The 25,314-nt window shown below is 35.4% G+C and overlaps 1 protein-coding gene across 4 annotated transcripts in view; it reads right to left on the bottom strand.

The window, feature by feature from the left end:
• The window catches only part of mafgb (v-maf avian musculoaponeurotic fibrosarcoma oncogene homolog Gb), a 31,991-nt gene extending 6,896 nt beyond the window's left edge, over nt 1–25,095 (bottom strand). For 2 of the 4 annotated variants that reach the window (XM_051911681.1, XM_051911682.1), the window contains exons 1-2: nt 24,912–25,095; nt 1,339–1,406 (exon numbers count right to left, since the gene is read on the bottom strand). In XM_051911681.1, the coding sequence (XP_051767641.1) occupies nt 1,339–1,406; nt 24,912–25,080 (237 nt within the window). In that variant the 5' untranslated portion in view covers nt 25,081–25,095. Of the gene's footprint in view, nt 1–1,338; nt 1,407–4,530; nt 4,577–23,623; nt 24,258–24,911 lie in introns of those variants that run through there. The other 2 variants (XM_051911684.1, XM_051911683.1) reach the window with 2 other exon arrangements.
• Between the last annotated feature and the right edge of the window lie 219 nt (nt 25,096–25,314).

Below are 25,314 nucleotides of genomic sequence, written 5' to 3' on the forward strand. Positions count from 1 at the left end.
TCATCTTTTTTTTTTTTTTTTTATTTAAACTGTTTGTGCAGCACTTTGTTTGCCGAAAAATAAAAGAAATTCAATTTTCATAATAAAATAATTAAATTGTTCAAGTTTTATGCATTCACACCAGCATTTTTGATAATAATTTTGTGTTAAATAGTCAATTCTGAATTTCGGAAAAAAAAAAGAGAAAAAATTCACAGTAATAATATATTATTACATTGCTAACATTTAATTATCAAAATGTAATTAAACCATTAAAATGGAATCCAGAAAAATTAAAACAGACAATACAGAATTTCTGGAAAAAATAAAACTATTATTGTTAAAATTTTAATAAATTATTAATTATTTAAAAATTATATATTTACAAATTTAACCCGATTATATAATTAAATATATACTCTACCAAATATTTTATATAATCTAATAAATATATTTAAAAAAATTAATTAGACATGCTTTTTGATTATCAAAATTTAATTAAACCATTAAAATGTAATGCAGAAAAATTAAAACAGTTAAAAATAAAACTATTATTGTTAAACTTGTAATAAATTATTGAATTGCTAAAAAAAATTATTAAAAAATTATATATTTACAAATTTATTCCAATTATATATTTAAATATATACTCTAACAAATACTTTATATCATCTAATAAATCTAAAATTATATATTTAAAATGTTTAATTGATTATCAAAATTTAATTAGACCATTAGAATGTAATGCAGAAAAATTAAAACAGACAATACAGAATTGTTTGTAAATTTTAAAAAAATTATTAAATTGATTAAAAAAAAAACAATTGTTTAAAAATTACATATTTAATATTTTGATTTGTATATTCAATAAAAATATTATATATTCATATATTTAAAAAAAAATGTAATTAGTTTGATTATTTGATTATTGTTTGATTATTAAAATTTAATTAAATCATAAAAACAGAATCCAGAAAAATTATTGTTAAAATTTTAATAAATGATTAAATTGCTAAAGTTTTATTAACTCAACTGATTAGACGTGCTTTTTGATTATTAAAATTAAATTAAACCATTAAAACGGACTCCATGAAAAAGAAAATTTGGGAAAAATAAGACCCTACTAATTAATGGAAACTCATATAAATGCTGTCATCATTTACTCCACCTCATGACTAATTTAAAAGAATGTTCAATACAGTTATGATGATTTTATGGTGTTTTTCAGTCAAATTCATCATCCACTTTTATTATATTGACAAGAGCAGCGTGAACACTCAGGATGAGGGAGTAAACGATGATCGACTGATCATTAACAACAGGAACATGAGAAATCAGAGGTAAAGACAGACCGCTCACCTTCAAGGCCTTGTTTCCTTTGTTAGTGGTCGTCATGCCACGAGGAACCGCTGCCAAGCCACGCAGATCTACAAAACAAACATTAGAACTGGGAATCAATCTAGAACATGAAGTTTAATTAAGGAATAGAGCTGCGCATGACTTCAAGGATGATGCTTATGATGAGAAACAGCAAGTGAAAGCAAAAGAGTTTTGATATCTCCTGCCACGTGTGAAAGGAACCAGGCACCTTACTCTGAAAAAAACAAACTGGACTAGTGAAAGTGATAACTTTGAACCCACGGCTTCCTGTTTCAGACTTCCTCTGTGGTTCTGGCGGTTGGGAGCTTAATGTTCTACAACACCTTCTCTGCATTCGAGTCTCGCTGCAGCCAATAAGAGGAAGGAGAAGCAATGATAAGGAAGTGTGTTTTGGGCCGCGGTCCAGGGGATTACCAGCCGCCGGTGAAGGGCGAGCAGACAGACAGAGGAAAACGGGATCCCTTCCAAAAAACCCAAACCCCGATGAACGACAACCGTCTGAATCAAACGATGAACAAACCAATCGAACACTGCAGTCAACGCGCACAAACGCTGTCTAATTAAAAACAGAAATGTGTTTTTGGGAGAAAAAAAAAAAAAAAAAAATCATAATTTTACAATCCATTACCAATCCTATGATATTCATATTCAACATACTTCTCAATATTTAGGTAATTATTAAATGCTGGGTTAAAAACAACCCAAGATGGGTTCAAAAATGGACAAACCCAGCTATTGTTTAAAAATTACTATATGTCTGGCTTAAAATGAACCCAAAATATGTTGGAAATTAAAAATCAGACACATAATTACTAGAGGCAACAATAATAATCAAAAGATGAACATTATTAATAAGCAATTAATTAAATGTTATTTGTTGATAAAACACCCCAAAATTGGTGGGTTAAAACACCCCAATCAGTGGGTTAAAACACCCCAAATCAGTGGGTTAAAACACCCCAATCGGTGGATTAAAACACCCCAAATCAGTGGGTTAAAACACCCCAATCCATGGGTTAAAACACCCCAATCGGTGGATTAAAACACCCCAAATCAGTGGGTTAAAACACCCCAAATCGGTGGGTTAAAACACCCCAATCGGTGGATTAAAACACCCCAAATCAGTGGGTTAAAACACCCCAAATCGGTGGGTTAAAACACCCCAATCGGTGGATTAAAACACCCCAAATCAGTGGGTTAAAACACCCCAATCAGTGGGTTAAAACACCCCAATCAGTGGGTTAAAACACCCCAATCGGTGGATTAAAACACCCCAAATCGGTGGGTTAAAACACCCCAAATCGGTGGGTTAAAACACCCCAATCGGTGGATTAAAACACCCCAAATCAGTGGGTTAAAACACCCCAATCAGTGGGTTAAAACACCCCAATCGGTGGATTAAAACACCCCAAATCAGTGGGTTAAAACACCCCAATCCATGGGTTAAAACACCCCAATCGGTGGATTAAAACACCCCAATCGGTGGGTTAAAACACCCCAAATCGGTGGGTTAAAACACCCCAATCGGTGGATTAAAACACCCCAAATTAGTGGGTTAAAACACCCCAATCGGTGGATTAAAACACCCCAAATCGGTGGGTTAAAACACCCCAAATCGGTGGGTTAAAACACCCCAATCGGTGGATTAAAACACCCCAAATCAGTGGGTTAAAACACCCCAATCGGTGGATTAAAACACCCCAAATCAGTGGGTTAAAACACCCCAAATCGGTGGGTTAAAACACCCCAATCCATGGGTTAAAACACCCCAAATCGGTGGGTTAAAACACCCCAATCGGTGGATTAAAACACCCCAAATTAGTGGGTTAAAACACCCCAATCGGTGGATTAAAACACCCCAAATCGGTGGGTTAAAACACCCCAAATCGGTGGGTTAAAACACCCCAATCGGTGGATTAAAACACCCCAAATCAGTGGGTTAAAACACCCCAATCGGTGGATTAAAACACCCCAAATCAGTGGGTTAAAACACCCCAAATCGGTGGGTTAAAACACCCCAATCCATGGGTTAAAACACCCCAATCGGTGGATTAAAACACCCCAAATCGGTGGGTTAAAACACCCCAATCCATGGGTTAAAACACCCCAATCGGTAGATTAAAACAACCCAAATCGGTGGATTAAAACCCAACTTGGTGTATGTTTTGAACCGATTCACTGAGAGAGTAATAACACTTCACAATAAGGTTAAACAAGTTAACATTAAATATTTAATATTAAATTTTTTTTTTTTTTTTTTTTCAATATTTATTAATCTTTGTTAATGTTAGTTAATAAAAATCCAATTCTTCATTGTTTGTTCTCCATGTTCACAGTGTATTAACTAGTGTTAACAGATTGGTAGTACATTCGTAAATATGGTAAAACTAATATTAACAAATGCTGTAGAAGTATTGTTCGCTGTTCGTTCTTGTTTACTAGTGTAGTTAACAAATGTTAACTAAAGGAACGTTATTGTAAAGTGTTAGCAAAATATCTGTGTCGTAACGCTGTCATGCCTCTAAATCACAAGATGATGTTAGTTTATCATGAAAACTGAATTAACTGTAATGATCTTTTCCATCACAAAAGCAAAACCAGTCCTCACACCATCATCTGTGTTTTTACGTCATTCATCCGGCAGAATAATCAGAAAAAACTCACACACACTCTCTCACACACACACACACACACACACATCTACAATGACTCCCATTGAGGCGTTTGAGGGCGCACAGTGTGATGAAGAGTTGTCATTGTTCCCGCCACCCAGCGGCATCATGGGATACGGCGAGCATGATTCTACACATTCCTACACAGCAGTTCACCTGATCCTGAATCAGACATGAATGTCACAGCACAGGAAATTAAAAAAGCATCAGAAAAACTTGCTCAATCAACATTTGACCCAAAGAATTGTATTTTTCTTAAAGTGTCACGAAACCCCCCATTTCAGCACTGGTCGTTCACACCTCAGATTTGAAAAAGACTCAAGAAATGGGCGTGTACAGCTGTGGAAGGTGGGAGGAGGGGAGAAAACAACCAATAAAACACAGACCTGCAACACACATTATACAGAGACATGAATATTAAAATATGAGCGGAGAAAAAACAGTTGGGAGCACATATATATATATATATATATTATATAATATATAAAGGCATAGTTACTTGTTTGTCCATTCTTCTTTGAATTTTCGGTCTACATCATTGTCTTCTGTGTATCAGAATAATAATTCATCATGTAAACGCGTTCATGATCAGACGTATATATATTTCATTTGGAAAAGATGTGAGGAAATATGCACACATACACGATACTGCTTCATGTTTGGAGCACCAGAGTATATGAAATATGTCCATAAAAACTTGAAACACACTTTCTCCACTAACACTTTTGTGTTGCTGTACTGAGGAAACAAACACTAACTACATGTGTCTGAAGAGCGCAAACAAAACACTGAAACGGGCTTTTGTGACATTTGAATTCTGTAATGCGATCTCATGCGTAATACAGCGCAGTGATTGGATTAAAAGTGTTTGTTCTCATGAATAATGCAGAGAAAAGCTCATAAACTGATGACGTAGACGCGTACTCTCCAATCACCAGTCTGAATTAACGCATATACCTCACTTTTCATGACGTTGGTTCAACTTTGCTTTTAAAAATGGACGAACGAAATGGCTCCGAAAAAATAACACATTTTCCCTTAATAATGAGTGCTATAGTTGTTTACATTGATGTGCAACCTGTACATATCTGTTAACATCTCAAAAATGTGTTTTAGGGTTTCATGACCCTTTAAATATGCTTGCTTAATCAATCAAATTCCATTTTTTCCAATTTAAAATTCCTTTTTAATTAAATTTTAGTCATCAAAATCATATCAAATCAGCTGAATTAAATACAACCAACATTTTTGTGCCTTATGAAATAGTTTTAATTTTATCAAATTCCATTCCATTTTTGTGTCATCAAAATCACATCAAATCAATTGTATTCACAAAACTTCAAAACTTAATCAATCTTTGTGCCTTGTGAATTCAGCTTGAATTTCCCAAATTCCATTTTTTTCCCCAACTAAATTTTTCTGGATTCAATTTTAATTAAAATCTAGTTATCAAAATCATATCAAATCAATTGAATTAAATAAAACTTCAAAAAATGTTGTGCCTTATGAAATGGTTTTAATTTTTCCAAATTCCATTTTTCCCCCCAATTTTTTCTGGACTGCATTTTAATTCAATTCTACACATCAAAATCGTATCAAATCAGTTGATTTCCTAAAACTTCAAAATTTAATCAATCTTTGTGTCTTATGAAGTCGGTTTTAATTTTCCCAATTAAATTTTTCTGAAATTCCATTTTAATTCAATTCTAGTCATCAAAATCACATCAAATCAATTGTATTCACAAAACTTCAAAACTTAATCAATCTTTGTGCCTTGTGAATTCAGCTTGAATTTCCCAAATTCCATTTTTTTCCCCAACTAAATTTTTCTGGATTCAATTTTAATTAAAATCTAGTTATCAAAATCATATCAAATCAATTGAATTAAATAAAACTTCAAAAAATGTTGTGCCTTATGAAATGGTTTTAATTTTTCCAAATTCCATTTTTTCCCCCAATTTTTTCTGGACTGCATTTTAATTCAATTCTAGACATCAAAATCGTATCAAATCAGTTGATTTCCTAAAACTTCAAAATTTAATCAATCTTTGTGTCTTATGAAGTCGGTTTTAATTTTCCCAATTAAATTTTTCTGAAATTCCATTTTAATTCAATTCTAGTCATCAAAATCACATCAAATCAATTGAATTCATAAAGAAATAATTTATTCAACCTTATAAAAAGTAATAAAAAAAAAAAAAAATTTATACCAAAATCATTGTTTTTAATTTCATTTGAATCATTGTTTTTGAAATAGTTTTAATTTTCTCAAATTCCATTTTTTTCCCCAATTAATTTTTTTGTCATCAATTCTAGTCATCAAAATCACATCAAATCAATTGAATTCATAAAGAAATAATTTATTCAACCTTCTAAAAAAGTAATCAAAAAATAATAATTTATACCAAAATCATTGTTTTTATTTCATTTGAATCATTGTTTTCATCAATTCTAGTCATCAAAATCACATCAAATCAATTGAATTCACAAAACTTCAAAATGTAATCAATTTTTGTGTCTTATGAAGTCGGTTTTAATTTTCCCAATTCAATTTTTCTGGATTCCGTTTGAATTCAAATATAGTCATCAAAATCATATCAAATCAACTGAATTCATAAAGCAATAATTTATTCAACCTTCTAAAAATTAATCAAAAGAAAAAAAATAATTTACACCAAATCATTTTTTAATTTTCTGTGCTGCACAACAGAAACTAATGCATTAAGTGTAAAAGCAAAACACACCGTTAAAATCACCTAGTCAGTGGATTTTCTGAACAACAAATCGATCGTTCTTAAGGAGGCCCTGCATAATTAGGCTTCATTATTTAAGTAATTAGGCTAAAAATAAATAAACCCCATGATGACCTGGCTAAGTGACTAGTTAACCATCCTGACCTATCCCTAATGTGTGTGTGTGTTTTCCTGGAAGTTGATTCGGAGAGAACCCTCCTGTCAGTGGTGAGACAGACAGACAGACGGCTCTCATGGTGTGTATGTAAGTTCTGTGAAGACAGACAGACAGAGAGAGAGAGAGAGAGACAGATAGTGGCTCCTCTGACCCTGTCATGAATCCTGAAGTTATGAATAGAATCACATCAAAGGAAGTCACAACATCAGCAGGGGAAGCTACATGACTCTCTCTCACACACACACACACACACACACAGACTCAAATAAGACTGAAGGACGCCTGCCATGCCTTACAGTACAAACACACACAGTAACTCTAATCAGAGAGAATATGAGTGGGCGGAGCTTGTGTTTCCCCTCCCACCAAACACACAAGAAAGCATCGGAATATTTAAAGAGCTTCAGATTTTCTTTAGAAATTGACATACAGGCAGAGTCCAAAATAACTTAAAAGTCACTCTGAGAAACACTGAACCATCGCAATAAACTGTATTTTACATTATTTAATTGAAAAATGAATAGAACAGAAAAATAGTAGTAACAGATGAACGAGTTGCAGCAATTAATATAGTAGGCCACTATAAAATCAGTTTTATTTTTTGTCCCAAATTCTATTTTTTCTGTTTCAATTAAGTTTTAGTCATATATATATATATATATATATTATATATATATATATATATATATCTCAATTGAACTCATAAAGCTTTTAAATTGATTTCATAGGGTACAAAGATTGATTAAATTGTTATTCCATTTTTCCTATTTCATTTTTTCTGGATTGCATTTTAATTAAATTGTAGTCATTAGAATCATATCAAATCAGTGTAATTCATAAAACTTCAACAATTTAGGCCTATTCAATCTTTTAAAATGTAATCAAAGGAAAATAATTAATTTACCAATTACTGACATTAAATTTTGTCAAATAAAGTGCTGCTGTGAATTTTACAACATGGATGAAAAATCTCTTGATTGCATGATATTGCTTAAAATAAATATTTGTTGTAGTTGTTCTTATAATTTAAATGGTATTATTACTACTATTTTTTGGTAAGTACATTTTATTATACAATTACAGTAGCAACATATTTTTGTAGTTAAACCAAACGTTTAATTTGGTGATTTGAAGAGCTTTCGTTTACTGAGAGGATCAGACTATTAAAAATGATCATGTTTAATGTCGCACTTCATATATAAAGTTAGCGACCAGCTTTACAATCATTCACGTCTGTGTGGTTGTGATGTGCTGATGTCTCAGACAGATGAAGGGCGTCTGATCGCAATCACAGAAGTTCCTCAGAGGACACACAGGTTAATATAATGACACACACAGTCTGTTTAATATTCATCTGAGAGGAGAAGGACACCCGCTGCTGGACGCACAAAACACATTAACTCTGATAAAGGACTTACGCTGTCCTCTGACTGTGTGTGTGTGTGTGTGTGTGTGTGAGGATGAGGAGGGCTGCTGTTGCCGTGGTAATGAGGGATTCTTCCTCACTGACCCAAAGATATCACAAACGAGACAGAGAGAAGGTTTCAGGATCAGATCAGCTTCAGCTCGATCACACATGCGTCGCTGTAAGTCATCATCTACACTACATCAGTTTGAGCAAACAAGCAACCTTACAAACAAACTTTAACTTGTATTCAGCACAAAACATTCCTGTTACATGGATTTTGCTTCATATAAACTTTTCTGTCCTCTGTAAAAAAAAAAAAAAACAGATCTCCTCACAAAAATATACATACTGTAAAATATATATGTTTTATATATGTATGTTTGTGTGTGTGTGTGTGTGTGTGTGTGTTATGGAAGCTTGTTTCCACCACAGAATAAAAATAAATAAAAGAAATTGCAACTTTTTAATCACACAAATTCTGACTTTATAACTCAATTTTGACTTTATAACTCACAATTATGAGTTTATATCACTCAATTCTGACTTTATAACTCAATTTTGACTTTATAACTCACAATTGAGTTTATCACTCAAATCTGACCTTATAAACACGCAGTTGCGAGTTTACCGAGATTACATCACACACTTTTGACTATATAACTCGCAATTGCGACTTTATATCATGCAATTCTGAGAAAAAGATGTAAACTCGCAAATTGCGAGAAAAGTCGGAATTGTGAGATAAAAAGGTCGCAATTATCTTTATTTTTTATTCAGTGGCAGAAACAAGCTTCCATAGTATGTAAATTAAAAAGTGATTAAGTTAAAAAAGTGATTCAGACAAAAAAAGCAGTGAGAGATTCTCTCTTTTGTTGTTTAACATTAATGATTAACATTGATTAACATTAATGACAGACGACAGCAGGTTTATTAGGCTGCTGTCACTTTAAGACCAACTGCGTTTTCTTTCTCAACTGTTTACGTTCACTTAAGACATAAATGACTGCGTTTACTTGCAAAGATGGTCATTATGATATAAGTATGTGTATTTAACCATTCAAGACCAAAAAGAACTGTTCAGCACTCAAGCGCTCAATGAGCAGCGGCTTCGTGTGCACACATCAGAAACAGTCTCTCAGACAGCGTGTGCATATACCAAAATTAGTTGTCTTTCGCTGCTTACTGCGCTTCAATCACTTGTTTTTAAACCGCAATGCTTTATAACGCATGCAAATGACAAGCTTTCGTGACCACACAGCACAGCAACGTCACGTGAGCATAACTGCGATAGAGACGATAGTCCAAAATCTCTACCTGTTGACAAATTTAATCCTGTCTATCGGTGTGTCGCCCACCCCTAATGCCAGTACAGGATATTTAATCATCTGCAGTTCGACAAACTTCAGTCAAAAACAACCACAGAAGCAAAACTCGTAGAACTGTGTAAGTGAGAGAATGAAGAACGGATGAAGAAAGCAGTGAGGAAAGAGAGCGAGCGCTGGGGGTTGTTGGGAAGCTCTAGGTCAAAACTGCCTCCTCAACACATTTTGTGAAGCTTAGCGGAGGGCGGCGGGATTGGGGTCGAGCGAAGGGGAGGAAAAGAACTGAACTCAGCAGCAGCCGACGCAAGAAAACCTGCAATTAGAAAAAGTTTTGCTGCAAGACCTTCAGCAGCTCGCAGACATCAAACCTGCGCAGACTCCAGTCGAGACAGAGAATACGGCCTGTATATCTGAATATCATCATTATTTTATGTTTTAGACATTAAGATTCCTAAAATCTGTCATTAAATATCACTATTCTTTGCATTTATTTAGCAAAATAAACAAGAAATATATATTTTAAAGGGGACATATCATGAAAATCTGACTTATTTCATGTTTAAGTGCTATAATCGGGTCCCCGGTGCATCTACCAACCCAGAAAACGTGAAAAAGGAAAACTCAGCAAGCCTTTCTCTGCAAGCATGTAAAAAAAACGAGCCACTCAAAATTCCCTCAACTTGTGACGTAGGAAGGGGATCTTATTATAATATTACTGCCCCTTAATCTGCACATTTCCACCCACGGCACCATCATTTTGTTTTCGCAAGCAACAACGGTATACCAGTTCTAACGCCATGGCAAAAGTTACTGACAATCCTCATTTTGGCTGCGTGAGATTCTCCAGTTTTGTTGTTGTTGAGCAACCGAAGCGTGAGCTGTTAAAGCTCCGCCCTCTTCTGGAAAGGGGGCCGGGAGCAGCAGCTCATTTGCATTTAAAGGGACACACACAAAAACGCTGTGTTTTTGCTCACACCCAAATAGGGGCAAATTTGTCAAGCTATAATAAATGATCTGTGGGGTATTTTGAGCTGAAACTTCAGACACATTCTGGAGACACCAAAGACTTGTATTACATCTTGTGAAAAGGGGCATTATAGGTCCCCTTTAATTAGACTGATTATATATTAGTTTATTATTCTTGATTTATTTGATTTCATTAAACATTTTGAATCTATTTCGTTGCTTGAAATGATGCTCCCTTTGAGAAAATAACAATAAGCATATTTGTTAAAGAAAGCATAATTTCAAATGACGAAATAGATTAAAAATGTTAAACAAGAATAAATTATCAATAAGTCAACTTAAAATATTTTTATATATTATCATATTTTCTTATATAAAATATAATAAACATATAAATCCATTAACAAATAAAAATCTGTAACGCTTACAATAAGCAATGTATATGTTAAAGTATTTATCAGCTCATGTCCATTAAATAATATTAACAGATTCAAATTTTGATTTTAAAAATGCACTAGTAAATGTTAAAATGAACATTAACTAAGATTATGAAATGCTTTAGAGCTATTTATCATTATTTCATGTTAACTGATGTCGTTAACAAATAAGACCTTATTGTAAAGTGTTACCTAAAAATCAAATACCATCAAAAGTCTGAAAAATATGGAGAATGTATGTGAAAAATATGCATTTATGTGTGTGTCAGTATTTCATAAAGATTAGCCAGTGGCTCGCAGCAGCACATGATGGTTGATCAGAAAGTGGGTCTCCGTCTCTCTGACCTACTTCTGTATGAAGGTTGATGTTAATGTTCGGGTCTGGACAGCCATGGATCGTCGTCTGCAGGAATGTGAGAGTGTGGTCACATGACTGACACACCAGTCTGAGATTCAAGGAAACAGATTCACAGGTGAGTAAAGGTTTGTGTGGGCCTTTCCTAGAAGTTCATCCAGTTTTAGTATTGTTAATCCTGTATAAACGCTCTTGTGCAACACAGAAGGCGTCTTGGTGAGTTCCTAGTACTAGTACAAACACTTCACACACATACTTTTAAAAGGGATTGATCTGAAAAAAACCCTACCAATTACAAAATAAAAAAAAATGCCTTTTTAACTAGTGAGGACCAGTGAAATGTCTTCACTTTCCAATACACCTCTAAAGACATTTCATCTACTTGAGGCAGAAATATCAGAGCCGTGAGTCTTGAACGAGACACACAAGAAACTACGAGAGGCTGAAAGGAAAGTAAAAGCATCAGCGTGAGAGCGACAGGAAAACTCAAAGGTGCAATTAGACGAGTGAAAGACGAGAGAATGATGGTGAGGCGCTGGAGGAGAGAAACGCTTCCCCGTCTCAGGTAGTGTGTGAGAGAAATCTCCTCACCGCAGCAGAAAAACTGCTCCGTCAGGAAGGCCTGTTTTTTATAGTAAGGGCTTTTTCCAGCAGAGAGACTCGTGGGTTAATTTGGTTCTCCGAGGCACACGCAGATAAGTTAACTAAATCTTATTTCCCCCTCCTGCTCTGTCGCAGGTCAGCACAAACACAGACACGCCAACACATAAATATCACACGCAGAGGAAGAAAGAGCGAGATGCAGCAGGTCTCCTTGAATAGGACCAACGCTCGAACAAGACACGAGAAAACGGGCATGTGACCGCTGCATCTTTTTCCAACAACTTTCACATAAGCAGCAAAAAGTCACGACAGATATCTGTGGTTAAACACCTCTCGAAAACAGACTGACACTCACATACGCACTGGGAATTATTTGTTTGTTTATAATTCAACACTATGCCAAATACTACGGCTATTTTCATGAGATAAACAGATTAAAATGTAGTAAAATACACTCTAAAAAGTAATTCAGGGGACTTGTTACCACAACTTAAATAAATGCATGGTTGCAAGTTAAAAATTCTAATTTATTGTTTTTTTTAAACATTATTTTTTCTGTTGACATAATAATGTTGATCATTACATCAACTTAATATCGTCTGTAATTTAAACTCAAATTTCTGCGTTAATTGGCTTTTTTTTTTTTTTAAATTAGGTTATAGTAACTTAATGAAATTGTGTTGATAACTTCAGAAATTAGACAGTGCTTTGCATACAGGACTGGAAAAGGAGAATAAATGTTGAAATTAAGTGTTAATTTATTTGTTTTTAGTGAAGGGAAAGAGCTGTTAGAGTTTAATGCTGTTATGTTTGGCATTTAAAAAGGTTTTTGTGGATACCATTGTGCTGAAGAGTAGATACACTATAAGCAATGACTGCGCTAATGCCAGTGACAAGTAATATCTTATTTGTTGATTAAATGTACATGTTAAATAAGTTATGTTCGCATGTTGAATTGAAACTGAAATAAGATTAATTAGTTCCAGGGCTACAACTCTCAAAAATTTGCGTTTATGCTATAAAATCTGTCATTAAATATCACTATTCTTTGCATTTATTTAGCAAAATAAACAAGAAATATATATTTTATTTAGACTGATTATGTATTAGTTTATTATTCTTGATTAATTTGATTTCATTTTGAATCTATTTTGTTTATTGAAATGATGCTCCCTTTAAGAAAATAATAATATTATAAGTATATTTGTTAAATTAAGCATAATTTCTAGAGATGCACCGATACTAAATTTCTCCATCGATACCGATAGCCGATTATTCAGAGTGATATCTGCCGATACCGAAATCGATAGTTTGGGGGTTCTGCCTTTTATACCTTCTTTAAAATTAATGATAATTTCTTTATAATTAATAATTATTCATTATATTTTTAAAGAAATGCAAATAAAAACTCTCCATTTCATCAACTTGTTTCAGAATAACTGGTATCAGTTATAAACATAACACATTACTCAAATTAATATTAACACACATTAACTAAATCTGGAGATTAAAATAATATTTCTTAACTTTCTGAATGTTATTAATTCATATAATTACTAGTAATATTGAACATCAAACTGGGTTTCTTAGCATTTTCTTTACACAAAGCACAAATTCAGTGCATTTTCCTGCCCTCTTTATATACACACCGATATATCGGTTGTCTTTATAACCGATACCGATTATTGACCGATATATCGGTGCATCTCTAATAATATACACAAATATTTTGAAATTATCATATTTTCTTATATAAAATATAATAAACATAAATAAAAATAAATAAAAATCAGTAAAGCTTACAAATAAGGTCCACTTACAATAAGTAACGCTACAATAAGCAATGTATTTGTAATTTAATATCTTAATTGTTCATTAAATACACATGCTAAATAAGTTATGTTAGCATGTGCTATGATAGCTGTTGATTTGAACTAAGATTAATTGGTTTCAGGCCTACAACTTTAGTAGTTGGAGTGACTTAAAAAAAAAAAAAAAAAAAAATTAAGTAATCAACTTAAAAATTTGTGTTTATGCTACAAATTAAGTTCCTCTAACTCAGCGTAGCTTGTTGGTTAAACGTAAATTCACTCAAAGTTGTCATAACTCAAAAAAATGAATACCAATTTTTTTTTTGTCGAGCCAACACGTTATTTTTTATAGTGTATGAAGCGAAAAACAAAAACAAAACTGGACCCTGGGGTTGCAAAAAACTGATTTCATTGATGGGGATTTTTTTATCACTATGTACTGCCAGTTGGTGGCGCTAGAGGGATTGCGCTAGAGGCTCCAAAATTGCTGTGGTTTATGTTCAGACTGTCCTTTATCTCTGTGCCAAATTTCACAACATTTTACCATACGGTTCTATGGTTCGCAGCCATAAACTCCTGTCTCCTCTCCACCAATAAGCTGGTGTATGGTGGGCGTTCTGGCGCAATATGGCTGCCGTCGCATCATCCAGGTGGATGCTGCAAATTGGTGGTGGTTGTGGAGATTCCCCCTTCCATATGTAAAGTGCTTTGAGTACCCAGAAAAGCGCTATATAAATGTAACAAATCATTATTATAAACTCAAGAGCGGAAGTTTTGTAAAATTCAAAATGTGCCTCAAACCAGCTGAGAGACAGAAAACACAGAACCAAGAAGACAATCACTGACTACTGCATTGTTTAATAACTCAACGCTAAGAAACAAAATCATGATATTTTTCAAACAGGACACTTGGCTCAGCTTCTTCTGGACATCACGTCCTCCTTCCTCTGTAGTGTTTGTGTAAAGAGTTGATGACGGTCCTCAAAGACACCAGCATACAAGAGACTTCAGAGAAAATACAGAAACTTTAAACAGCTAAACAAAGACACGTCACACCTGCCCGAAAAGGTAAATCTCACAAGAAGCGAGCTTTCTCCTTTTCTGTCTCGATTTCACTCGTTCGGAGGTTCATTTTGGGCGGGTGGAGATTGCAAGAGCGAGCAACACTTCAACACTGCGGGTAAAAACTGCAGCAAAGCGCAGCCGGGATGATGCAACTGGAAGACATCGACTCCAGGCAGAGCGAGAACGCCATCAAGTCCAGGAGACATTATGAATATCCATACTTCACTGCGGCAGATACGTTTCCAAGAAAAGTTTCCAGTTGAATGTGAAGCTTTGATAATTATCTTTCAAAACTTTATTTGTAAAATCCATAATTGCATGGAAAACATCCTCACAGCATCTGAGAGATTAAAAGTTGCACCATTTTCACCTACTAGACCATAAAACAGTTGAAAAAAAAAAATCCCATGGTGTCAAATCTGCAGGCTTTTGACCAGTAAACAACCAGTTTGCAACCGAATAACAACGTCCAGGCAACCATATGCATCATGGCAGCAGGTTTAGCAGCACAAACACCTCTCATATTTTAATCTAAATGCATAATCTTTTCATACCAGTCAACCTGATAAAAAAATAAAAAAAACAGCCAATATAAACACATATTGGCATAATGGGCATCCTCAAGCTGAGAGATACATGTGACAAAATCCCACAGATGCACACTGAAGGAGGAATTTGAGTTTTCGACTAGTAAACAATCAGTTTGCAACCGAAAAACAATCATAACACCTGCAGGTTTAGCAGCACAAACACCTCTCAAATTTTCATCTAAATGAACAAATGGAGTTTGTTTTGTGCTTGTCGTGTTCCCGTTCTCTAATGTTCGGACTGCAGTGGTTTGCGTGTAATTCCCGTGGTATCTGTCTTTAAAACTATGCCACTGTTCTGAGGCGCTGCGTTACTATACTTGAGCTGTATCTTACAGCGTATTTCATCATTGCTCAAAGAGGCCATGAAAAAAATAGACTCCATTGATCTACACACACACATACACTCCCTCCTCCAAAACACACACTTTTTCCTCTTTATTTACATTAACTCAGTAAAAACATTTTTTTCTGTGTGGTGGAGGGCGTAGACTCACACACATTGACCTCAAATAACCTTCATCTCTGTCTGTGCATGACCCGCTATTACACACAGCCATAAAGATGAATACACACACACAGCAGTGGGTTAATGATCATTGAGTGTGTGTGTGTGTTTGCGTGTGAGTGTGTGTTTACTCTTTACAGCACCTGCTAATGCAGCACAGACACACACACACACACACACACACGCAGCTCAACATCTTTCCTGGAGTTTCATCAACCCTCCACACACACACACGTCAAGGCTAATGTGTGTGAATTCATAGAGCAAACACAAACATCAAACAACTGTTGCTGCTGTGTGTGTGTGTATGTGTGTGTGTGTGTGTCTCACCGATTCCCCCACAGAAGGTAATAAATCTCAGGCTCATCTCCTGCACTGAATACAGAACAATGTTCATTTGTCCTCATAAGCCTGAGCGAGAGATATTTATTAAACAGAAGAACAGAGAGAGAGAAAGAGAGAGAGACTTTCTGAAGGACACCTGTCCTCCAGCTCAGACACAAACACTCATCACTCACACTGACAACTTCCTGTTAAAAATATCCTTCTCTAATGAATTAAGGATGTTTGGACAAAATAGGACAAATTCAGACCAGCTGCAATTGACTTCCTGTTGAGATGCAAACAAGCGGTGAATCTCACAAAACCTCAGAACAACATGTCCAGATCTAAATTTAGCAAAGGTATATATAAAAAAAAGCAAAAAATAATATAATATATATATATATATATATATATATATATATATATATATATATAAAAATTACAGTAATCAAAACAGATTGTCAAGTAAAAACATAAATAGGTGGAAAAAAAATAGTTAAAAAATCATTTTTTTTAATTATTATTACTACATAATATATACATTTTCCCTTTTTATTTTACTATATTGTATATGTATGCCATACATTTACAGTAAAAAATGTGTCGAGTTAAAAAATAAATAAAAATGTACAACAATATCAGAAGGGACTTTTTTTTTTTAATTAAATGTATACATTTTTCCGTCTGATTTTTTTTTAACAATTTTTTTTTTTTTTACTTGACAAAAATCTGTTTTGATTACTGTAATTTGTACGGCATATATCAGTGTGAACAGGCAAATAGCTGGAAATATGTCAAGCTTGTTTAGTTAGTACACTGTGTTTTAAGTAGTGTTGCACGATATACCGGTACTAGAAAAGTATCGCGATACCCTGCTATTAAAAACTGTATGATATGATATTTTATTTGTAGATGACAGGATTCTAATAAGAGCTGTATTTCTTAAAGGGTTAGTTCACTCAAAAATGAAAATTCTGTCATGAATATATTCATATTTGTTTGTTCAACCTTAATGTTATGAAGCAATGAGAATACTTTTTGTGTGCCAAAAACAAAATGAAAATAACTTTATTCAACAATCTCTTCTCTTCCCTGTCATTATCCTTACCGCAGTAAGCAGAGTGAAGGCTTCCGTGTTTATGTCCGAATGCCGGCTCAGTATTGGCCCAAGCTGATCACGTGATCAGCACGATGCATGTGTATGATACTGACGCAGGAGCTGGCCAATAATGAGTCGAATGAGACATAAGAATGACACAGAAGAGGAGATATTGTTGAATAAAGTCGTTATTTTTGTTTTGTTTTTGCGCACAAAAAGTATTCTCGTCTCTTTATAACATTAAAGTTGAACCACTGCAGTCACATGACTTTAGTACCTTTCTGGACCTTGAAAGTGTTGATTATATTGCTGTCTATGGACGAGTCATAAACCTCTCGGATTTCATCAAAAATATCTTAATTTGTGTTCTGAAGATGAACGAAGGTCTTACGGGTTTGGAACGACATGAGGGTGAGTAATAAATGACAGAAATTTCATTTTTGGGTGAACTAACCCTTTAATTTGCGTCAGTGGATGACAGCAGGACATCTGTGCAGAGCTCTGCTTCCACTACCTGCAGTGAGTAAAATATATCCGCGCAGCACATGACAAAGAAAGCAACAAAGAAACATCCATGCATGAGAAAATAAAGCGTGGGACACTCGTGCTGCCGGACTCGGACCTGAAGCGCATGCAGCCGCGCACCAAAAGCCACATATAGACAGCATGCGATCGCAGCTTCAGGTCTCTTTTGCGGATTATTGCCCTTGAATGGGCAAAAATATGTTAAAATGCACATCCTGGCGAGTATTCACGTAAACACAGTTGACTAAGTCGGGAGCAGGGTTGCCAGGTTTTTTTTTAACAACAGAACCTGCCTAATTGATACTCAAAACTAGCCCAATTACATTTCAGGGGGGTAAAAATCACATTCTGGGGGATAAAATCCGTATTTTTGGCAGGGTTCCCCTGGTTAAATTCACATTCCAAAGTCTAGATATCAATTTATTTGCGGACGCTTCAACCCGCGGACATGAAAAACAACCCGCGGCAACAGTGCTAAAGAAAACCGCGGACTTGGCAACACTGCTTGGGAGTCTTTACTAGTGAACACAACAGTTGAAAAGGAAATCGGATGTGTTCCAGTGCTTTGGGTCCGTGCAGGTCTTAAAGTGACAGTAGCCTAATAAACCAGCTGCTGTCTGTGTGAGTAATGTTTATAACTTTAACATATTTTTTTAAGAATCAGTGTATAGTTAACTTATAGAGTGAAGACAATGCAGGTTTTGTTTACATTAGATTATTTAAAGCTGCAGTCTGTAACTTTTGTTGGTTAAAAATGATCCAAAATCGATTTTTTGAGCAAGTACATAACCAGCCAGTGTTCAAAACTATCTCATTACCTTAGCCCGATTCACAACAGTAAGCTTGTAATAATGTTTTATAATAAAATCAGTACTGGTGTGTTTCCGCGGGAAATTCGAGCATGCCGGCGTTCGTCTTTGCGTCATTAGGGGCCGTTCACATATTGCATCTTTTTCGCGCGCAAGTCAGTTATTCCAAAAGTAGCCGTGCGGCAGGCACGCCCATAATGGAAGCGACGCGATTTTCCAGGCGCATCGAGATGAAAAAAATTGTCAGCTTTTCAGAATGCCGCAAGCACACCGCAGGTCATGTGACAAGAACCAACCGATCAACTTCGGCCTTTCCGTAACAAAACATCGAAATCTCAGCCGAACAGCTGATCATAGCTGTACAGGGTGGTTTTTACATCTCATCTCCATAAATATATCCAGTAGTAAAGCTAATGCAAGGGCTAGAAATCATTTTATCCTTTGCTGAAACTTCCTACTCCCCGTGGAGAGGAACTTCCTACTTTCCACAAGTTTTTAGACGCGATATGTGAACGGCCCCTTACGTCACGTCTGTTTACATGAAGAAGGAGTCCCGGCTAGTAGGCTATATCATGTGAGGATGCTACAGGTGACGGATCATTTATAGCCTTTTCTCACAACAGCTGGAATAATTAAACTTATTTTGATGGCGGACTGTAAACCAGAAAGGTCCAAATGACAATCATCAGTGACAAATGGAGATTCACCTGTAGTCAAAAAGCAAAAGACTTCGCACTGTGGAGTGGCTACAGAAATTGAAACCTACAGGTAACGCTAATACACACTAAATACACATAGTCACGCAATGCTGATGTTGTTAACATTAACAATTGGAGAACAAAGTATAACAATACTAATTATTTGCACGGTTTGATGTGATATGAGCTAAGCGATCGTTAGATTTAATCACCATTGGCAGCGCGATTTATTGTAATGCTTTGTTTTCTCAGTTGGTCAGAACAAAAGTGGCAGACATGTTACTTGTTCAGATGAAATTCTTATTTTGGTCATACTTCCGAAACGTAGAATCTGTGTTTCCAAAGTACAGTATCCACACCGATGTGGTGACTGACAGCAAACATTAGATTCATCCTCGCTGAGGCACAGCCCACGTAAAGATGATAATTCCGCAAATAACTGCAATTGCAGGTTTCAAACAGAGATGGCGACAAAGAGGCAAAACTTACTGACTGCAGCTTTAATATCTTACTCAATTGCTACTATTAAATAGACCTACTGTAGCCTACCTGAAAAATGTAAAACACTTTTCATTTATATCTTTCTTATATAGAATGTGTAATATTGTTTGATTGCATCTTTGCTTTAGTAACAGCGATAAAATAAATTTAAATAACTATGTTGTGATTATAAAATATATGAAATGACTCATAATGAAACAAGATTTTGGTCATGTCACCCATCCCTATCACAACCTGTTCGAAATATTAGATAATGTGATTATTGCAACCATCTCTGTAAGAACGTTCACACTGACATGTAATTATAATTTTTTTAAATAAAGGGCAGGGAAGGGTCAAAAAGCAGCGCAGGAACACCCTGGAAAAGTGATTGTTTTTTTTATTAATAAAACAATGAATTTTAAGTTCTGTCATATTCAATTACATTTACCATTTTAGTTTTTTTGCCATGGTATTTAGTATCGGTATCGAGGTATTTTAGTCAGGTATCATATAATTTTGGTATTGTGACAACAGTGTTAAGTACATTTCCCCACCTCATTTTCATTTCTGTACCGCAAACACTAAAGATATAAGAGAGTCTAACAGGACAGATTATGTGTTCAAAGAAACTGATGCAATCAAACAGGCACAAATGGGGTTGATATGAACATTGTCCTCTAACACACACACACACACACAGCTCTGACTTTAGTCTTCTCTAAAACACACACACTTACTGCTAATGCAGCCGCATCGCTCTGAATAAGAGGAAGAGTATTCTGCTGGGGGAAGAAAGAAAAAAAAGGAGAAAAACTACCTGTTAGTAAAAAAAAAAAAAAAAAGAGGAAGAACAGAAACTGCAATCTGTTGCAAAACACTTACTGTAAATGCAAACGATCACATTTCTTTTGGTGATGCAAGTCTCGCATTTTAAAAAGTTGCAAGTGCAGCAATCCACCCTCCTCTCGTTCATCACACCGTTTTACACCTTTATTTAAGATTAACCCGAGGCGGGCGCATCTCAAGTTGTTTCCGACATCATCATCCATGTCACATTACGACGTCTTTCGCTCGCTCTCAGAGCACAAAGATCACCAGTAACCAGCGCAAACACCATCTGTCAAGCGAGAGACTGTTTTTTGGTTGTCTCAGCGCTTTCAGAGAATGCCTTAAAGACAAAAAAAAACTCTCCTGTTCACCACAACTTCAATCATGCACTCGTTTGCTCTCAACCATCAGCAGATTTCACTCATAAGCTTCAGTCAGCGCTCAATTAAGAGTGAATCTTCAGCCTAAAGTACAGTCCTGATCAGATTACACCTCTCTGCCACAGAGTTTCAGACTCTAATTGCCCGAATATCACAATTAGCTGGAATTGTTATTGGGAGATTTCCGGTTAATGATGTAAACTGGCTCTTAAAAGGGTCTAAATGGATTTACATGGTTACACAGATCTCACTAACCAAAAGAAAATGGTACCACCAGTATGGTGCTCCTACTTTTTTAGACATGTAGCAACTTTTGGATTGACTTGCAAATACTTAATTACATACATGATAGCAGTTTTGGACACCACTGATGTGTTTACATTCATGCATTTGGCAGATGCTTTCATCCAAAGTGACTTGCATTGCATTCAAGGTGTATCAGTTCATGCACTTCATTGGGACTCGAACCCATGACCTTGGCGTTGCTAGTGCTGTTTGAGATACAGGAATCTTCACGTCAAAATTTATTTGTTTGATTGTAGTTTAACGCCTGCTAATATTTTCACGGTGAGAAATGGCACTCTAAAAATGCTGGGTTAAAAAACACAAGTTGGGTTGAAAATGGACAAACCCAGCGATTGGGTTGTTTTAACCCAGCGGTTGGGTTAAATGTTGCCCAACCTGCTGGGTAGTTTTATTTAACTCAACTATTGTTTAAAAATTACTATATGACTGGCATAAAATTAACCTAAAATATGCTGGAAATTAATATTAATATGTTTAATATATGAACATTTATTAATAAGTTTAATGAATAATAATGAAACAATAAACATTTATTAAATTGCTTATTAATAAATGTTCACCTTTTGATTATTATTGTTGCCTCTAGTAATTATGTGTCTGATTTTTAATTTCCAACCTATTTTGGGTTCATTTTAGGTCAGCCATATAGTCATTTTTAAACAATAGTTGAGTTAAATAAAACGACCCAGCAGGTTGGGCAACATTTAACCCAACCGCTGGGTTAAAACAACCCAATCGCTGGGTTTGTCCATTTTCAACCCAACTTACGGTTGTTTTTAACACAGCATTTTTTTAGAGTGAGATTTGGCAGCAAAATATAAAAGGTAATGCTGTACAAAAATGTACCGTCCATAAGCAATTTTATTAAAAATCTCAATGAGGTCAGTATCTGTGATGATGCTGAGCAGGACTGATGCCCAGAAATGCTGTCTAGGCTCAGCAACAATCACTTTACCATGGTACGAAACCACAAAAGCTGATTTAAAAAACAAAATGTATAAGAACAAACGGTCTGTAAAGCAAATACACAAGTACAAGCAGCAGATATGCGTGTATTCTAATCATATCTTTCCTGAATCAATGTAAAAATGTAATGTAAACATTATAAAAAAAGACACATACTAAGTGCATGCTATATATAATTATATTTTGTTGTCATTTGTGTCTACACACGTGTAAAAGCAACTGATAAAGACATCAATCTGAACACAGTGAAACGCGCAGCGCTGCTGTTATTGATGCACGCGCTCTCTCCGTGCCTCGAAAGCTACCCGGTTCCGCGCGCTCCGATGTGCCGTGTTGCCATGACGCCCCGGTGCCCGGGTTCACGTCAAACAAATACCAGCGATTGATGAATCAGCATCTTCCTCATCCGCTCAAATGCCCATTAATACCGCTGATATGATGATTTTCAGCAGCGCTGATTTGAAATCACGCTGATATCATGATTCCGAGCGCGCGCGCGGTAACGGAATTCAACAAATGCTCCACAAAACTAGTTTCTCGTTCACAACATGAATAGAACAGGGCGTTAAATCATATGTCAAGATAAACAAAGATAGTGTTCTTTGAAGTACCATTCAAATACAATGATATATCATCCAGTACCATGGTATATTTTTTTAAGTACCATGGTACTTTTTGTACTTTCTTTTAGCGTCTTCTACAAAAAACAAAATGTGTTTTATTTTGTCTCAGCAAACAGGGAACGTTCTCAGAACTTTCAAAAGTAACGTCCCAATGTTTGGAAAATGATATAAGGGAATGTTCCCGCGCTTTAAAAAAAAAAACCTTTTTTAAAAAAACGACGGTTTGAACGACCAGAGAACATTAAAAAAATGTCGTTTTCTGATCTAAATGTCAACGCTAGCAAAACGTTCTTAGAACATACATTTTTGTTCGCTGTGGTCTCAAACCCTAATGTGTTCCCTACCTAGGGCTCGTAAGCACCTTGGAACGATTCGAAACGACACAGATGCCCATGAAATGATGTCAATGTAGGCAAATAAAATACCATGACACACGAATCAGAAGCATATAACAAAAAGTACTACACCTGATACCATAGTACCGCCACAGTACTTTTACTAAGGGTGTAAACCTGTAGAAATAATTCCCTCGCCTCGCGTAAAACAGACAAAAACGTCTAAAGAGAAAGAATAACGCACCTCGAACCCGGACGATCTGTGTCCAGCGCAGACGGTTCTGATGAACCAGCAGGTTCCGATTATTCAGATCCAGAGATTCGCGTGTGCGCGCGCGCGTGCGTTTGTGTTGCTGTGTAACCTCTGCCTGACACACACACACACTCTCTCTCTCTCTTTCTCTAAATATAACACAAGCCGAATCCCGCTGATTTCTGCAAATGTTTCAAATCGAAAGCGACGATCAGAGCCGATCTGAGCAGCTGATTGATCACAGATTAGGGTGTGTGAGTGTGTATCGATGAGCCCTTTGTCTGTTCGCTGTCATCATGGCTCAGTGTGTGTGTGTGTGTGTGTGTGTGAGAGAGAGAGAGAGAGAGAGAAAGAGAGAGAGCGTGTGTGGCGGGTTTTAAGCGGAATGACCCGATCGTGATGATTCAGCACGGCGAGCCCTTTAAAACGCGCGTCCCGCTCAACGCGCGCGGCGGAGTCATGTGACGCGCACACATATGTATATGAGCCTATGAACACTGATAATTATAATATAGTAAACAATACACATATTAATAAATTATTGTAATATTAACACCATTTTATTATTAGCCATTTGCTAGTATCGCTAAATACATAGATAGGGTAACTATATGTAGTTAAATATAACGGGAAATTATATATTCATGATTATAAATAGTTCTAAAGATCACCAGTAGTTGTGTGGAAAAAAATAACGGGGGAAAAAAAAGTTATTTTGAGTGATATAGCTTTTTTTAAAATCATATTTTTACAATCCATTTATGAACAACTTGCCGAATAATAGTTATTAATTACATATTTAAATTATTTATGAATATTCATAACTATAAATAGGCAAATTTAATAAACCAGAATTAATTCATAATACTGTGATGCTGCAAAAAAGACGGTGTAGAATATTTGAAACTTCTTAAAATACAAAATACATAACTTTTATTCTAGTCCCTTGACATTTTTTTATTTATTTAAATACTTAGAATTAATAATAATAACAACGATAATAATAATAATATAGAATATTATTAATAATAATATAACTAGAATTAATAATAACACTACTTCTTTTTTGGTGCTATTATTCTGAATGTTCTTTATTTAATTCCTCATTTTGTTTGTATATATTTGTAAATGGTTCTGCACTAAAAAAAGAAACTGACATATACGCTCACACGCACGCGCAAACACATACACACACAGTGTCGTGCACACTCAGCAAAACAGGTCTGAGTCGAGCGACTCTCGTCCGCGTTATAAACACATTCAGCATCGACGCACTCACCGAACGCGTTAGGAAACGTCTGGCGCTGCAGATGACGGTGTCTGGTGGAAGCGAAGAGAATCCAGCGGGAGTTTGACGCTGTTGTCGGCGAATTTGAGACCGTGTTGATCCTCTTTCTCTCGCGCTGAAGCCAGACGTCATATGATTTGGGTTGGTCACGTGGTTTCATTCATGAAGGACCTACGCAACGGCAGCGCGACTCTTAAAGGAACAGGCGCATGATGAGCGCTCATGAACAGTAGAATTAAAAGAGCATAAATGCAGTCTATTACATTCTAATAAAACATAATAAATAAGTAAAACAAAATAAAGCTCATTAAACACAACATCTTTACAAACAGTACTGAGAATGTTACGTATTTACATAAAATGCAAATGAGGACTGAAATCGCATACTGATTAG

This window comes from Ctenopharyngodon idella, chromosome 11 (assembly GCF_019924925.1).
Source record: "Ctenopharyngodon idella isolate HZGC_01 chromosome 11, HZGC01, whole genome shotgun sequence".
NCBI classification, from domain to species: Eukaryota; Metazoa; Chordata; class Actinopteri; order Cypriniformes; family Xenocyprididae; genus Ctenopharyngodon; species Ctenopharyngodon idella.